Below are 18,857 nucleotides of genomic sequence, written 5' to 3' on the forward strand. Positions count from 1 at the left end.
GTTTCCGTGAAGTGGAAAAAAACAGTAACAATTTAGCGTAAGTTACTTTTAAATTACTAAATCTATTAAAATCTGAATAAGCTATCACAAGAAGCAAAACCAGTTTTAAGTGACCCAAAGGTCACTTTAAATACGAGGGCATTTTTCCCCCTTCTTCTGATTGATAGGTTAAGATAAAAAAGATAAACAAGTCCCGTTGAGATTAGTTTTCCACAGTTTTCCAGTTTTCAAAGTGAAACTTTATCTGAATCTGAGGACAAAAGAAAAGGTTACACACCAAGTGACCTTCCATTCAGACGTAGACAATGAACCGGTGATTCACTCAATGGAATTATCAATGTTGCTCTGAGGCCCCTAGGTTGTGTTCCAGTAAGTTGAAGCACTGGAAATAGCTAAGTTTTACGGCATAAAACACCTTTTCAGGAGAAACTCTGTGACAAGGGCTATGAAAACAAGTTCCAAATTGCACATGTTTTCTTCTAAACATAGAAAGTTGGAGAAGAAGTTACAAAAGGATATTTTCATTTGACAGAACCTCTTTGCTGCTGTCTGGCAGCCTGAATACCGAAACAGCCCACAGAAATGAGTGCCTCTGGTGTCATTCAAAGGATGCAGCCACCTAAGGGAAAAAAAAATCATATCTAAAAGGCAAGATACCCACAGTTGAACATGCAATCAAGCGACCAAAGGGAACTCTGCAGAGTCAAAAGTGAATGTAAAATCTCCAAGGACCAGTCAAACGTGGCCCAATGAGGCAGTCACCTCACCCAGCACACAGGCTTTATACAAGCAACCGGCCCGGTGCTTCGGTTCTTAGAAACCCTCTCTCTAAGTGCTAGAAATTCAAGGGGCAGCTAGAATTAACTAAATGTGGTTACTATGGATAAAGAAATGAAGAGAAGATGGTCCAAACAGAAAATGTTCCAATACTTGGAAGATACAAGATAGAATTGAAAAAAAAAAAAAAACAAAAAAACAGACAAACGCACAGATGATCCATCATTCCAAGCACATATTTGAACAGATGCACATATGAAATATAACAATGCGGAAAAACAAACTACCCAACCCAAATTCTAACCTCTCATGTAATGGGCCTTTCATTTAAAAAACAAGTAGATCATCTGTGACTATTTCATGGTTATCCAACATTTGTTTAGCTTTTCCTGGGTCCAGGGAACCATGTCTGAAGGTCACAGACGCTGGAACCGAATTTAACTTATCCTTTCACCTCTCCACAGATCTGGCAGTGAAACCAAATGAGGGTGGATATGCCTCATTTGGCTTATGACTAGTGAATTTGTCTCATTATCCATGGCAACGTGGTCAAAGTGGCTGTGTGAAAGAGACAGACACGGACCAGGATCAGGTGTGCTCTTTTTTTAAGACAAAACACAAGCTGTAGTTTGATATTTCTAACCAAAAAAAAAAAAAAAAAAGCAAGCCTCTACTACAGAAATTAACTACCAACTTGTTTTTAGGAGAAAACATTTGCAATAAAATGTACCAAAGCTATGTGCAAAGATTCTGGAAGGAATACAAAACACCAATGATGAAACCTGGTCTAAAGGAACATATGCCCAAAGAAGAAACCAGCAGACAGCAAGTCACAAACAGCCACAGCAGAACCAACAGACTGGATCTACCTACCGACACATTCAACGTGGAAAAGCAATATGCTAATAAGGCACATACACTAAGGCAATACAAGACTTGAGACTACAAAGGCAATGTACTGAGCCTAAAGATTTTACACTCTTTATGAAACTTACAGCATCGAACTGAGTGAAAAATGACTCAGGTTTCTTTTCTATATTCTCAGTGTCCACCTTCACATCCACCATGGGGTTGAGATTCTGGGCTCGCTCCAAAGAGGCTTCAGCCCTGTTTCGGCCAACAGATCCAGTACGGATTAGAAACTGAGCTCCGGGGTCTTCTGGAGATACCTAGGAATAATTTTTTTTTTTTTTTAATGCTTGAATTTTGGGGAAAAAATTTTTTTCAAAGACAACGAACCCTTCCATTTCAAAGCATAACTAAAATACCTACAATTTAATTGTATTACTGTTCCAGTGGGAATTTGCCTAATGTATCCTCCATACACTCAATCCTTCGAAGGCTTTCAAGTAGAGACATTTAATTTTTTTTTCACTTCGCGTTGATAGTTAAAGAGCACCCCCTGGTGTTTGTAAAGAAAATTCACTCTAAACAGAAATGTCCACTCTTTCTTCTTCCACGATTAAATTTGTAACTGCTAATAAAGTGACACAATTATCAGTGCAAAGAATTTACCCCAAATATTTACTCTGTGCCAAACTTTAAGGATACTTCTAGACAAACAACAGTAGTTTAAAGGATGTAGTCCCTGCCTACGATTGGTTTAAAATCAGACCAGTGAGGGGCACTTGGGTGGCTTAGTAGGTTAAACATCCCACTTTTGATTTCAGCTCAGGTTATGATCTCACAGTTGTGAGATGGAGCCCTGGGGCTCCACAATGACAGCGCAGAGCCTGCTTGGGATGCTCTCTCTCTGTGTCTCTGTCTCTGTCTCCATCTCTCTCTGCCCCTCCCCTGCTCATTCTTGCTCTCTCTCAAAATAAACAAAAAAACCTTTTTAAAAAATTAAAAAAAAAAAAAAAAATCAGACCAGTGAGGGGCAGTACCTTGCTGGCCCAGTCTGAAGAGCACACAGCTCTTTAAAAAAAAAAAAAAAAATTTTTTTTTTTTCAACGTTTATTTATTTTGGGGACAGAGAGAGACAGAGCATGAACGGGGGAGGGGCAGAGAGAGGGAGACACAGAATCGGAAACAGGCTCCAGGCTCTGAGCCATCAGCCCAGAGCCTGACGCGGGGCTCGAACTCACGCACCGCGAGATCGTGACCTGGCTGAAGTCGGACGCTTAACCGACTGCGCCACCCAGGCGCCCCAAGAGCACACAGCTCTTGATGTCAGGGTCCTGAGTTCAATCCCCACGTTTGCGTGTAGAGTTACACACATACGTACGTACATACATACATACATACATACACAAATATGCTAAAGAAATAAAATCAAACCAGGGCAAAAATCAAACATAATTAAGAATGCTTGAAATGAACTCTTAAATTCAATTAAAATTCAGAAAAGAAAGATGAGGGGGGCTGGAGCAAAGGGAGGATTTCACCCACAAGGCTGGATGTCAGCAGAGAAGAACCTTAAATCCAGATAATATAATCACCTGACAGCTGCCAGTAGGGTTACAGATTCCCACTGTTCACAGAGCCATTCTTTCCACACCAAACATCTAATTTAACCATTAATCTCCAGTATGACCTTGCTACCTTCACCAAGACTGGATTCAACACAATCTCTCTCCTCTCCTCTGGCCAACTACTCAGAGCACATACTCACACTTGCTAACTTTTCTCCAAGGAAATGAGCTGGTCTTCCTCCCTTTCAAGGCCAGCCCTTTAACAGTCTCCTTGACCTTTCCTGTCCTGCTTCTTCAGGGATCTCATTTCACACTGAGAAGCTGTACATCATAGAAGTTAAGAGCAAGGCTCTGAAACAATTCAAGTTGGATTCAAATCTTTGGCTCAACCACTTTAACTGTGTGACCTTGAGCGAGCGAGTACATGGGAATCACGTGCAAAATGAGGAGGTTAAGAAAAACAGTACACTAACTAATCACTCTATCAGTGCTGCTCTGCTCCTGCCCCACCGGACACCCAGTCTCCACATGGGCCCTCTTGGGTGTGGCGGCCCCAGGATTCCTTCTCAGAGTCACTCATCTTTCCACTTGGCATAGCTCCATGCTCATCGCTTCTTTCGTTCTTACAGGTACAGATTGCTTCCTGATCCACCTGAGACTTTTATTAAACTGCCCACCAGATATTTCCTCCTGGGTAAGTCCGCAGGCCCTTCATATTTGACTATTTTTTTTTCTTTTGTCTGTTGATGAGCCTACCAACCACCCATCCAGTCACCTGAGTCAGGAACCCAGTCTTTACATCCCTGATATTTGCCTGAGAGCAGCCACCTGCTGAGATGGCTAAGAGCATGGGCTCTACAAAGAGTCAGACTGTCTGCATCCTGGTCACAGCAACTACTGTGACCTTGGGTGGGCCAGCAATTCAATTCCTTTTCTGTAAAATAGGGATGATAATCCCTGACTCTCAGAGTTGCTGTGAGGACTAAATGAGATACTACAAGTGCTGCTTTTAGAACAGCGTCCAGCACCTTGAGGAAGCTTCACTGCTGCAGTCATTCCTTGCCTTCCCTACATTCCCATATACAATCCTACTGATTCTATCCTCTGGTATTTTCACCTCAAGTGCTTCTTGCCGTTTCTATCACAGTGCTGTTACTCAGACTCTTCTCATCTCTCACCTAAACTACGAATGCAAAATAATAGAAGAAAAAAAATAAAACAACAAAAAAAATAAACTACTAATGCAGCCTTCTATCTAAGTGGTCTTCTGCCCCAGACCTTGTGCCAATCATACACAGTAGCTAGTGATCTACGAAGAGCCGGAAGTTGGCTAGGTCACCTGTCTCACATTTGAAACTCTTAAATGAAATCCTCACCACCTAGAGGATTGAGTATGAGCTTCCAGCAAGGCTTACTAACAGGCCCTTCGTGATTTGGACCTTACCTACAGCCTGCATCCACCCCCACCACTTTGGGCCTCACACTCTAAAAACACCAAACAGCACTGCTTGCTATATTCTATTTCTACCATGCTGTTCTGTGCCACTGCTAATAATGTCTCCTGCCTAAAATACAGCCCCTCAACTTGAGAAACCTCCAGTTGTTCTTTAAGCCTCAACTAAGATCACAGCTCCAGGAAGCCGTTCGTGTCCCCCTACCAAAACCTGAGTCAGGTAGGCTGCTCCGGTTTATGGAATAAACCCTGAGAATGGGAACCAAATCTTGTGCATCTTTGTATCACAAGGATCTAGAATGCTTCAGGGCAGCCAGCAGGTACCCTCGGATGTTTGCTGATGTAAACAAAATGAAAACCTCTGTAGGGCAGGAATTAACGTCCTTGATGAGCACACTGAGGGGTGCCTGCCTGGCTGAGTTGGTAGAACATTGACTCTTAATCCTGAGGTTGTGAATTCAAGCCCCACACTGGGTACAGAGATTACTACAATAAATACATAAATAAGAAAAAAAAAATTTTAATAGATGAGCAGAGTCTCTGAGAGGTTAAGAGACTTAACCCAGCTTGAAGAGGTAGGATTTGAGCCCAAATCTACATAATTCCAGAGCTTTTGCACTAGGTAGCACGGTCTCCCTGAGATGTTCCCAGTCAGGGAAAAAAAGTACAAGCAAACTGCAAAAGGCAGAACAACCAAAGAGTGTCCATGAACCACTAAACATATGAGGTAGGAGCCAGGCTAAGTTGACTGGGCCCAGGTTATACAAAGCCAGTCGTTCTCAACTCTCCCTGACTTCTAGACTCACTTGGAGAACTTTCAAACCCCCCCCTAATATTCAAAGCACAGATGGGATTGAGAACCACTGTGTTGGGCCTTGAAAACCAGTCAGAAGAGTTAGGCTTTGCAGTGCCAGATAGGTGAAAAGTACTGTAAGTCCTCAAAGCAGAGAGGGAAGGGAGGAGAGTCGGCCTGGTCACTGTAACACTGGTGGCACCCATCACTGGACTGAGGCAGTGACAGAACTGCATCACACACCGCTCAGTATTAGATCATGGTTCCCCATTCTCCAGCGCTCCCAACCATATGAGGAAGTCCCGATCCCCATCCGGTTTCATTTTCCCACACCAAGGGCCTGCCTCCATGTTTAGAAACCATCCTTCCCTGCAAACAAATTCTCCCTCCAGATGCCTCTAGGGGGCACTGTGGTTGGGGAAATGTCAAAAAGGCAAGAGCTCAGACTGTTAATAATCTGGCGGCTTGCCTGCAGGAATTTCTTTCCTTAGAAGGTTTTGAATTCAAGTCAAAAATCAATTTGTGACTGTGATATTAAGTGAGCCAACCCACGTGTCTTCACTGCAGAAGAATTTAAAAAAAAAAAAAAAATCCAGGTATGATTTTTCTCCTAAAACCCAAACAAGATGAGCTTTAAAAAATTTCATTTGGGGGGCACCTGGGTTGCTCTGTAGGTTAAGCAGCCAAGTCTTGATTTCGGCTCAGGTCATGATCTCACGGATCATGAGATCAAGCACAGAGTGGCTTGGGATTCTCTCTCCCTCTCTCTCTGCCCCACCCCCATGCACGTGCACGCTCTCTCGCCGTCTCTCTCTCTCTCTCTCAAAATAAATAAATGTTTTAAAGTTTTCATTAACATTTACCTTCTTCCACAGAGCCTATACCACACTCTGTGTGTGGTAGTTACCATGTATGAAACAGGACCCTTATTCATTGCCTATAAGGAAAGACACTAATAGCATCATGTGATGACATAATCTTCAGAGGTTTTGGGGTTTGTTTTAATTTTTTTTTTTTTTTTTTTTTTTGAGACAGTGAAAGCGCAAGCAGGGGAAAGGAAGCAAGAGAGAGGAACAGAGGATGTGAAGCGGGCTCTGCCCTGATAGCAGAGAGGCCAACGTGGGCCAGGACTCACAAACTATGAGGTCACGACCTGAGCTGAAGTCAGACGCTTATCCAACTGAGCCACCGAGGTGCGGCGCCCCTAAAGTTTTATTTTTTAAAAGGGGGTTGCACCTGGGTGGCTCAGTCGGTTAAGCACCCGACTTTGGCTCAGGTCATGATCTCGTGGTTGACAAGTTTGAGCCCCACATCAGGCTCTATGCTGGCAGCTCAGAACCTGGAGCCTGCTTTGGATTCTGTGTCTCCCTCTCTCTCTGCCCCTCCCCTGCTCATTCTCTCTCTCTCTCAAAAATGAATAAACATTAAAAAAAATTGGGGGGGGCACCTGGGTGGCTCAGTTCATTGAGTGTCCGACTTTAGCTCAGGTCATAATCTCGTGGTTGACGAACTGGAGCCCCGCTTCAGGCTCTGTGCTGACAACTCAGAGCCTGGAGCCTGCTTCGGATTCTCTGTCTGTCCGTCTGTCTGTCTCTCTGTCCCTCCCCTGCTCATGCTCTGTCTTTCTCTGTCTCAAAGATAAAATAAACATTAAAAAACATTTTTTTTAATAAAATAAAAATACTGTCCAAAAAATACAGGCGAGAAAATACTGATAAAAAAATATAAATAAAAACTGATCTCTATAGAAGCCAGGTAGATGGGGTGTCAAATGCTATTCTACTTCTGTATATATTTAAGTTTTTGTATAAAAGAAAATTAAAATTTTTTTTGAAAATTAAAATGTTATAGCATGAGAATGTAGAGAAAGAAGTTATTTTCACCTTGGAGAAACTGGTCAGAAAAAGCTACACAGGAGCTGGGAACGACTATTATAGCAACAATTAAATGGTCTATGATGTAATTAATTATCAGATGCTTACTACATGCAAGCACTATGCTAAGCAGTCTGCATAGATCCTCTCTGATCCAACATTTTTCAAAGAAGCTCTCCTGAGACAGCTTTCAAACGTACAGATTCCTCCTGAGCATCATCTCAAACCTTCTAAAGCCGAATCACTCAGGGTAAAGGCTAACCTGTGACAAAGCCCCAAGGCAATTCTGCACTTTTAATTAGTCATGCAGGTGGTGTACAGGTACAAGGAAGAAAACCACCCCCTCTCCTCCCCACAGTAACCCTCCAAGCGAGAGATTAACTACACTTTACAGACTGGCAAGCTCAAGGAGAGTGGTCGACCACCTAGGATGTGCCAGTGCCATTGGGCCAAAGACCACAGCTCCACTAATGCCAGCCCTCCTTGCACAGCTTGGCGGGGGCATGTAGGAATTCAGAGTATCTCCAAGTGTTTATATTTATACTAAAGAGGGCAGACTGTGAAGAAAGAGTGTTGAGGTGGCCAAACATCTCACCTGTTCAGGATCCAACATGGTCAGTCCTTTCACTCCCGCCAGAATGAGATTCTTGGCAATTTCAGCCCCGAGTCCTTTCATGCCGACAAGAAGCACCCGCGAGGCCCGCAGCCTATAAGGCAGACAACTGTTAACCGGATGCCACAGAACAGTGGAAGCTTCACCGAGTCGTTAAGAACAAGCCAAAGCAACAGCGAAGTAACTTTGATTTTCATTAAATGCACGGAAGCACCAAGGCCTCAAATCTAGGAAAGAGGCTCTAATCCATCCTACAAAGAATTCATTCAATAAACATTTACTGGGGCACCTGGGTGGCTCTGTCGGTTAAGCGTCCGACTTCGGCTCAGGTCATGATCTCACGGTCTGTGAGTTCGAGCCCCGCGTCGGGCTCTGTGCTGACGGCTTGGAGCCTGCTTCAGATTCTGTGTCTCCCTCTCTCTCTGCCCCTCCCCCGTTCATGCTCTGTCTCGCTCTGTCTCAAAAATAAATAAACATTTAAAAAAATAAATTAAAAAAAATAAAAATAAAAAAAATAATAAACATTTACTAAGCACCTACTTTGCCAGGCACTCTTCTCAGGTATAGAAATATATCAGTAAACAAAATAGACATAATCCCTGTCCTCCTTGAGCTTACATTTTATGATAGAGGTAGACAAATATATGATATACCAAAAAGTGATGAAAATCAGGGGCGCCTGGCTGGCTCAGTCGGTAGAGCATGTGACTCCATCTCAGGGTCGTGAATTCAAGCCCCACGTTGGGCGTAAAAAAGTGATGAAAATCAAGCAGGATATGGATCAAGAATGATGGAGGATGCTATTGCATGCAGACTGAAGGCCTTTCTGAAAAGGTGCTGAGCAAAAATCAAAATGAAATGGACAAATATACAGATATTTGGGAGAAGAGCATTCCAGGAAAGAAAACAACAAGTGCAAAAGCCCTGAAAGCAGACGGGTGCACAGCATGTTTCAGGGACAGGAAGGACAGAGCGGCTAAATAACAGTGAGGAAAGGGAAGAACAGTAGGAGACGGGTCACAGACGGAACCGGGGCCACGTCATGAAGGCTCTTACAGGTATTGTAAGGGTTGGATCTTACTCTGAGCACCATAGAAAGCCATGGGATGGGGGACCCTTGGGGGAAGGGTGTCCCAGTTGAGAGAGGGGACGATGGCCCGAACTGGTATGATTGCAGGAAGAGGAGGTGAGAAAAGCTACTATCTAGGCTGTCACACACAAGCAAAACCGGAGCAGCATGAAAGAGGGTGTATTTGGAAAGTGTTCGGATCATCCTAGTCTGTAAAGTGACAAAAGATGAGGCTAAATGAAGGTAGTCAGAGGTTGGGCTGTCTCAAGAAGTCCAGAGTTAGGGGCGCCTGGGTGGCTCAGTTGGTAGAGCGTCCAACTTCGAGTCAGGTCACGAGCTCACGGTTCCCGAGTTCAAGTCCCATGTCGGATTCGCTGCTGTCAGCCTGTCAGCGCAGAGCCAGAGCCCACTTCAGATCCTCTGTCCCCTTCTTTCTGCCCCTCCCCCACCTGCGCTCTCCCAAAACTAAATAAATATTAAAAAAAAAAAAGAAAAAAGAAAAAGTCTGGACTTAAATCTGAGGTCAGTGGAAAGCAGTATAGGTCCACGAAATCTTAGCTGAAAGAAACCCCTTGACCCAGAAGTGTTTCACAATCAGAATTTTTCAGAATTGGTTTACATCACGTACTATGAAACAACCCCATCAGGGTCTTGGGCCGCACTCTGTAATCAAACCCATTAATACTTTTGCAGCAAATGTATGACTATTCACACTGAAAAGGGATAGTTAGAACTAAGAACGATCTCCCATAAATTCAAGTTTGGCTGGCTGAAGAGTTTGCTCTTAATTTATCAAATGAGCCCATTTTCAACTTGTACTAGTATTAGGGAGAACATGCAGAAAAGAAACTCTTTCAAAAGTAGTCCTAAAAATTAGGAGCACTTGCATGTAATTAGAGGCCTTTAATGAGGATGGTGGCTGATAAGAGGGTCCTGCACTGATTCTTGATACTAGAGATACTGAATTTCCTTCACTAATACAATCAAAGGGTAAAATGTGGGGAGGGAGAGAATAGGGACAGAATTTCCTTCAAAGGCCTATCGCTTTTATTCTATGGGGACCTTCCACCATCAACCACAGGCTAGCGGACACGAGCCTTTCAAGTGACAATGTCACTTCGTTAGAATAGGAGGGAATTGGAAAGAGGGCCTACAAGACACAAGCAAGGTAAATAACATGTTAGCAAAGCGTACATTGCTTACCAAAGATTTATACCAGTGGGTGGAGGAAGAAAGGCCATGTGGCTTTCCAGAGGAGCTCCAATCCCTCCAGAATCAGCATATACTGACAGGCAATGTTTCCAAAAAGAACCTTTGATATCAGAAAGGCTGAACACTCTTGCATTTGGCTGTACCTTCCAGGGCTCTGGAGTCACTGTCGGTCTACAAGTCTTCCCTGACACTGCCCCTCCCGCACCCACCTCAGAATTCCAGAATGCCAAGTTCCCTTTCAGTCCAAGAATGGCCCAGATTGGTCCAGCTCTCTTCTGGGAAGCCGTATCTTCAAACAATACCAACAGCCTCCTAATCCCTAGACCCCCCTGAATTCTTCTCAGGCTCTGTTCTCTCTGGCGTTCCTTCCTCAAAGGGCACTGCTAATCACTAAATGCCCTCTAGGTCTGGAGACAGGTTTGAATTCTGGTTCTGCCACTTCCCAGCTGGGTGACATGGACAAGCTGCACAAGCTGTCTGAACTTCAGGTTTTTCATCTGTAAAATGGGGATACCAAATCTGACATCTTGTCAATGAATCCCCTTGACAACCTGGTAAAATGTGAGTGCAAAAGCATCTAGCATAATACCAGGCACGTAACAGATGCTCGATATGTTACTTCAACTTACTGAACTCCTCTATCCCACTCCTAATTACCAAAAGGGCTTAGTGGTAGGTGTGACTCTGATTTTCAAAAAAAAAAACAAAAAAATCTCACAAAAAAATTCTAAAGCTGCATTTAAATTCCTTCAGTACTGGCTCCCTTCCACCTGCCCAGCCTTCTCCCCTACCACCACCAGATTACGGCCACCCAGACCTGCCTTCCATTTATTACCCCCCCCCACCTGTCGACTTTACATCCCAGCATTCCACACACCTGAAATGCTCTCTCTTCCTCTCTAGGCCAAGTCAAGCTTGTCCCCAGACTTCAAACCCCAATTCAAATGCCATTTCCTCAAAAAGTCCCCCTCTCTATGGCTGACTGAAGTACGCGCTCCCTCCTCTGAGCTCTTAGAGCACTGCAACATATAAATGTCTCTGACATAAATCACATTTAGCCACGTGGCCTCTCCAAGATCCCTACATCCTACAGAGCTCTAGACTCTGACTGCTTGGGAGGTTTTTTTTTTTTTTTTCAACTGCCATCAACACTGAAGATCACATTTGTATTTTTAATCCTTAACCATGCTAAAGACCCTGAGCTGACAGCTTACTTATGGCTCAATTACACGAAAAATACTTAAAATAGTACCTGGCACATAGTCAACACTTAATGAATGGCAGCTATTAGTATTCATATCTGATGTATGAATACTTCTAGGAATTAATCCTACAGAAATACTCTGGTGTGCACAAAGATCACATCCGTCCACTTCCTTTCACCTCCACAGACACCATCGCTTCTCACCTACGAAACTACAACAGCTTTACACCTGGTTTCCCTGCTTCCATTCTTGTCCCCTACAATCTGCTGTCCCTGCTCAGGAAGAGAGACCTTTTAAACCAGATTATGCTGCTCTCCTGCTCAAATCTTTCAGTGGTTCCCTATGCAAGTTCCTTAACCCAAAGCCCTGCATACCGCTCCCATCTTGGATCGTCCTATTCTCCCCACTGCTAATTTACCCACAGCCAGGCTCCAGCCTTTGGACTTCAGCATTAGTTGTTCTCTGCTTCTTCCCCCATTTTTTGCACGAGCAATTCTTTAGGTCAACTCAACTGTCACCACCTTAGAAGCCCACACTGGTCACTTAATCCAAAATTATGTCCACACCCTCTTCTATCTGGAATTTGTTCATATGTTCACTGTCCACTTCTCCATTTGAATGTAAGGTCCAGAAACCACCGTATCCCTAACACCTATGACTATGCTTGGCACTTAGTTTACTGTTACTCAAACAGCTGCTGAATTAATAGAACACATTAAAAGAAACCCGGCTGTCCATCCGCAGAATTACATAAATCTACTACATAATAAAATAGTAACAGTTAACATTTACTGAAACCTCACTATGTGCTGGGGCCCTTGTCTGACTCAATCAGTAGAGCATACGACACTTGATCTTGGGGTTAAGTTGGAGCCCCATGTTGGGTGTAGAGATTACTTAAAAATAAAGTCTTAGGGGAGTCTGGGTGGCTCAGCTGGTTAAGCATCTGACACTTTGATTTCAGCTCAGATCAAGACCTCACCGTTCTTGGAATTGAGCCCTGCATCGGGCTCTGTGCTGACAGCGAGGAGCCTGTTTGGGATTCTTTCTCTTTCTCTCTCAAATTAAATAAATAAATAAATAAATAAATAAATAAATAAATAAATAAATAAATAAATAAAATATTTTAAAAAAAAACCTCACTACGTGCTAAGCACTCTTCACACGTATTATGTTATTTAATCCTCAGGGCAATCTTATGAGCTGGTAACTTCTTATCTCTATTTTGCAGCTGAGAAAACAGGCACAAAGAGGTCAACTAGCTTACCCCAGATTACATAGCTGGGAATTGGCTAATAATCAGCTACTTGGTAAGGGTAACAGTAAGAGAGAGCAATTAAGATCCAGGGCTCTGAGGCCACACTGCCCTGATATGTATATACCATGGAAAACTAGGTAGCCATCAAAAAAATAAATAGGTAACACTTATTAAATACTTACTGTATGCCCAGCACCATTCTAAGCAATTTATGTATTCAACTCTGCAAGAAAAGGCACTATTACTCTCATTTTGCAGAGAATAAAACTGTAGTTTGTAGTAGGCAAAATAATGCACCCCCACGAGCCAAAAGCAGGTAACTTCTAGATGCTAGAAAAGTCAGACAGATTCTCCTCTAGAGCCTCCACATGGAACATGGCCCTGTCAACACCTTGATTTTAGTCCAGTGGAACTGATTTCAGACTTCTGACCTCTAGAATTGTAAGAGAATAAATTTGTGTTGTTTTAAGTCACTAAATGTGTGGTAATTGTTATAGCAGCAACAGGAAACTAATACACTGAAAAGAGAGTTACAGAACTTACCAAATATTGGGGTGCCTCGGTGCTGGGTGGCCCAGTCAGCAAAATGTCTGACTCTTGATTTTGGCTCAGGTCATGATCTCACAGTTTGTGGGTTCAAGCCCCACATCCGGGCTCTGTGCTGACAGCACAAAGCCTGCTTGGGATTCTCTCTCTCTGCCGTTCCCCCACTCACTCTCTCTCTCTCTCTCTCTCTCAAAATAAGTAGGAACTTAATAAATAAATAAAATGCATCAAAACAACAAACAAACAAACTTGCCGAAAATCACACAACTGCCAAATGGCAAAGCAGGTATCAACTTAAGCAATATTGCTCCAAAGTCTGTGGTCTTCAAGTTATATTGCCTCTCGGGGCACCTGGGTGGTTCAGTCAGTTAAGTGTCCGACTTCAGCTCAGGTCATGATCTCACGGTCCATGAGTTCAAGCCCTGTGTCAGGCTCTATGCTGACAGCTCAGAGCCTAGAACCTGCTTCAGATTCTGTGTCTCCCTCTCTCTGTCCCTCCCCCACTCATGCTGTCTCTCTCTCAGAAATAAACATTAAAAAAATATTTTTAAGTCATATTGCCTCTCAATACCACAAATAATGTAAAATTACATTGATATATTATGTATATAGTCCACTGATAACAACAATAGTAGTAGTTACCCTCTACAGAGGGCTCACTAGGTTCGAGGCATAGAATTATACATAGCACTTCACTGAAACCTTAATTGTGGTTCTTTGCCATTTTTCTTTTGGAAAAAAAGCATACACATCCTAAGTATTGCATAAGATGTCTCTCTAGAAGTCCAAGGGGCTCCACAGACCCCAGAGTACACTATCACGTTTCCACAGGAAAGGATTCATGTCTGCCTAGAGTATAAAGAAAACAGAGGCTCAGAAAAGGTACCCAAGCTCTCCCAGGTAGTAAGTAGCCAGAACTGGGATGAGAATACAGTTCTGACCACAATCTATGAGTTTTCCTCTTTCAATGTCTCTTCCACATTGCCTTGCACACAAGTAGGTTCTAAATAAATATTTGCCAACTTTGCTCTCTCCTCTTTGACTTCTGCCACAGGAATACCTCTTAAATTTCTGGGAAGGAATGAACAGAGCCTTTATATCACAATCTCTGAATTCACAATACACACTACAAGTTAAGTCAAGCCAAGTGAATTCCACTCATGGTTAAAAATTCCTAAGACTACCAAATTCACATTTATTTTATTGAGTCTAATTGTGTGACGACAGTGAGTCATGAAAAAATGTGGTATAAGACTATTTTAAGTAGGGTAAGCACAAAGACCTCAGGCCAGAGAGAGGTTTAGCATATTTGAGGAACAGAAAGATTCAAGAGCTCAAATGAAGTGAGCCAGAGAGATATAGGCAAGATCAGACAGGGCACGGCATGGAAGGTAATGAATTTTAAAAGCTTTGGATTTTATTCTGAATATAAGAGGAAATCACTGGAAGGCTTTATGCCGAGAACTGTGTGATTTTTTTTTTTTTTTAATCAATCTGGCTGCTGTGGGGAGACTGGATTATAAAGAATCACAAGTGAAACACAGGAGAGCAGTTGAGAAGACTACTGAGGTGACCAATCAGAGATAATGAGGGTAGCTTGGAATAAGAAATAAAGAAAGGTGGCTGAGATCATTTGAAGCAGAGTACACAGGACTTGACAAGGGACTGGACATGGGCCCAAGGGACAGAGATGAATAAAGAACTCTTAAGTTTCTGGTCTGTGCAACCAGATAAATGGTAAAGCCAACAGCATTTAGCAGACTGGACCACTTTCTCCTTCAGAGATAATCTCACCTTCACTTAACAGCAAAGTACTTTTCATCTAAATCTGCCATCTTGTTCCATCCAACTGCCCATTCATTACATTTACTTCAATGTCTTGTCAAAATCCAAAACAGAACTTAAGGCTGCTCCCCACCATGATCTGCTCAGGCAAATCTACTCCCCTTACAATCTTCCTCATCCTTCTGGAGTCTCCACTCACCCCACTGACTTTTACTTTACATTGGCCTTATTTATTTCAACCTATTTCCTATGTAGCTTCCCTTCTCCTGTTGCTAGTGATTTATACTTGTCAAATAACTGTAACTATAATTTACTCAATGCTTTCTGTGCATAAGCACTATTTATGCATTATCTATTATTTTTATTTTTTAAGTTTTTATTTATCCATCTAAGTAATCTCTACACCTAACGTGAGGCTCAAACCCACAACCCTGAGATCAAGAGTCACACACTCTTCTGACTGAGCCAGCCAGGCATCCCTTGCATTATCTCCTTTAATTCTCAACTAGCTTATAATGTAAATTCTATTATCTCCACTTGACAAATGAGCAAACTGAAGTAGAGAAGTTAAGAAATGTATCCAAGGTTGGGGCGCCTGGGTGGCTCAGTCAGTTAAGCGTCCGACTTTGGCTCAGGTCATGATCTCTCAGTTCGTGGGTTTGAGCCCCGCATCAGGCTCTGTGCTGACAGCTCAGAGCCTGGAGCCTGTTTCAGATTCTGTGTCTCCCTCTCTCTGACCCTCCCCCATTCATGCTCTGTCTCTCTCTGTCTCAAAAAAATAAACGTTAAAAAAGAAATGTATCCAAGGTTAAATAACTAAGAATTTTTGCAGCTGAGATTCAAACTGAACTATTAATCACCATCAACACTACAATCAATTGGTCCTTAAGTGAAAAATCAGGATTGGCCCCTAAGACACAGTACGTACTCAGTCACTATTATGGCAAATGTGTGCCTACGGAACCAACCGGAGTTCTTTTGAAGAGCGGCAGTGTTGGATAATGAGGCTTTGAAAACAGGAAAGTTTTTGTAGTACCTTTTTTGTAAAGTCAAAATTTCAGAGTTGAGTCCTTAAAAATTTAGTCACACTCACTCCTTTTTGCAGATGTGGAACTTAAGGCCAACAAACTTTGTGACTGACCCAAGGTCAAGAGAGCTGGTTAGCAGAACTGGATTGAACCCAGGTTTCTTGAATTCCTAGATCTTTGCAACGTACAATCATTTCATCATTCGACAAATACATGTGAATGTCTACAAATTTGCAAGCACTACAAATTGAATAAGACCAGTCAAACCCCTATTTTAATTGTCAAACATTTATAAAATGCTTGCCCTCATAGAGCTTATCATCTACTTTGCTCTTTTGGGTCACCCTCCATCCTTCCTCACTCTTAGATACGGGATCAACTACTATTGAGTGGAAGAAAAATCAGACATGCCTTGGTTGTGAAAGGCAGTGCAAAAACTGCTGAAGCATGCATTCTGAAAACACACACAGCTGCCAGCCTCAACATCTTCCTTTATGATTATTTGACTGAAAGAATGAGCCCCGATTGTGGAAAATGAGCTGAGGGAGGGGAAAGGGAGTCACTTAGATTCAACTCCTGTTTACTTGGTGCATAACCTTGGGAGCCAGCTCTCATTCCTTGAGCCCCATCCATAAAGTGGGCTATGTCCCACAGCAAAAAATGGAAAGTCGCACCTGTAGGGCCAGGCAAATCAGATCAATGAGGGAAGTTGAACTGATGGAGACAAGGCTAGAGAACCACATGCCATGTCAGAGGTGGCCTCTGCTTGGCTCCAACCAATGTGGATCTGATCTTTCTATTCTTCAGGAGATGACAGAATTCAGAAATTACCAGATTGCAGAAGAGGGGTGCTTGGGTGGCTCAGTCAGTTAAGCATCCGACTCTTCATTTCGGCTCAGGTCAAGATCTCATGCTTCGTGGGTTTGAGCCCCACGTTGGGTTCTGCACTGACAGTGCAGAATCTGCTTGGGATTCTCTCTCTCTACCCCTCTCCCACTTGTGCACTCCCTCAAAATAAATAAGCTTTAAAAAATTATAGAAATTTCCAGATTGGGGAATGGGGCAGGGGGAGGGACAGAGAGAAACACATTTCTTTTCCACCTTTTCATTATAAAAATTTGAAACACAGAAAAGTAAAAAGAATAGTTAGCATTTTGCCTTTTACCCATACACTTTCACCACAGCATGTCACAACTTTAGCATGCACCTCCAAAAATGGGACACTCTCCTTCATAACCATGTTATTATTACCACATCTAGAAAATAATTCTCAAATATCTAATGGGGGGGGGGGCACCTAGGTGGCTCAGTCTGTTAAGCGTCTGACTCTTGATGTGGGCTCAGGTCATGATCTCATGGTTTGTGAGTTCGAGCCAGACTTTGGGCTCTGCGCTGACACTGTGGCGCAGCCTGCTTGGGATTCCGTCTTTCCCTCTCTCTGCCCCTCCTCCATGAGTTCTCTGTCTCTCTCTCTGTCTCTCAAAATGAGTAAACCTTAAAAACATAGAGGAGCATCTGGGTGGCTTAGTCAGTTAAGCGTCCAACTCTTTATTTCGGCTCAGGTCATGAGCTCAAGGTTCGTGAGATCGAGCCCTGTGTGGGGCCTGCTTGGGATTACCTCTCACTCTGTTCTTCCCCTGCATACGCACGTGCTCTCTCTCGTTCTCTCTCCCAAAATAAGTAAACTTTAAAAAAAATTTAAAAATATGCATATATCACCTAATAGGACTGAATATTCAAATCTCCACTACTATCTAAAAGACGTTTTTATAGGAGTTTTCTTTTTGAACCAAGATCCAGTCAAGGTTCACATTTTACATCTGGCTTCACCTCTTTATGGTTTTTAAGCCTAGAACACTCCCTTCCTTTGTTTTTTCCATGACACTGACTTCTGGAACAGAACCAGTACAGTTGTCTTATAAAATGCCCCACATCCTGGACATCTTATCATTACCTCAATGTTCTTTAATCTGTTCCTCTGTTCTCTGAAAGCATGATTAGGCTAAAAGATATTCAGCAGGAAAACTTCACAGATGACACACTGAAGTTCTTATTTCACCACATTAGAGGGTGCATTGTTAATAATCACTTACAAAGGCAATAAATTTGTTTTTAATTTTTTTGTTTGAATATTTCCTTGGCCTTAGGGATTCTAAGTCATTAAGTATTTTTAAATGAAGTCAATTTCTTGCTTTTTTAAAGGTTTTATTTTTAAGTAATCTCTACCCCAACTGTGGGGCTTGAACTCACAATCCCAACATCAAGAACCATATGCTCCACTGACTGAGCCAGCCAAGCACCCCAATTTTTGTCTCAAATTCAGCCAATTCTCTGGATTTTCAAATGTTGGCAACTCATTTCAAAAAATTTTAAACACTGTATGAAAGATACAGCCCAATTTTTAACTGCTAGGCCCTATGAATTCCCTGGAGGGCCCTTTTGGTTATTACTCTCCTTTTCAGTTTTCTGATAAACTTGGTCCAAACATCACGCAGAATCAGCGACAAAACGGTTGCCAGAATGTAGTCAGCCATTTCCTAGGCCACCTTCCATTTCACATTTCCAGGTCTTCAGAATTCTATTCCACCTGGAATTTCCTTAGAGGCAAGTCAATTTGCTTTGTGCAGCCTCTTTCTTGTCTGTACAGGGGGAAATCACTGCTCTTCCTACTGCAGAGAGCTGCTATGAGACTCAGTTGAAAAATGTACATGGGGGGGGCACTTGGGGGGCTCAATCAGTTAAGCATCCGACTTCTGCTCAGGTCATGATCTCGAAGCTTGTGAGTTGAAGCCCCACGTTGGGCTCTGTGCTAACAAGCTCAGGGCCTGGA

The 18,857-nt window shown here is 42.8% G+C and overlaps 1 protein-coding gene across 2 annotated transcripts in view; it reads right to left on the bottom strand.

Annotated features, from left to right (window-relative positions):
* SAE1 (SUMO1 activating enzyme subunit 1) overlaps positions 1-18,857 on the bottom strand; it is a 74,143-nt gene that overhangs the window by 53,615 nt on the left and 1,671 nt on the right. For both annotated transcript variants that reach the window (XM_047077773.1, XM_047077772.1), the window contains exons 2-3: positions 7,907-8,018; positions 1,773-1,946 (exon numbers count right to left, since the gene is read on the bottom strand). In XM_047077773.1, the coding sequence (XP_046933729.1) occupies positions 1,773-1,946; positions 7,907-8,018 (286 nt within the window). The remainder of the gene's footprint in view (positions 1-1,772; positions 1,947-7,906; positions 8,019-18,857) is intronic.

Source organism: Lynx rufus, unplaced genomic scaffold, assembly GCF_022079265.1.
Source record: "Lynx rufus isolate CCGP_SWC_20201006 ecotype Redwood Valley unplaced genomic scaffold, mLynRuf1.p SCAF_16, whole genome shotgun sequence".
In the NCBI taxonomy this organism is placed as follows: Eukaryota; Metazoa; Chordata; class Mammalia; order Carnivora; family Felidae; genus Lynx; species Lynx rufus.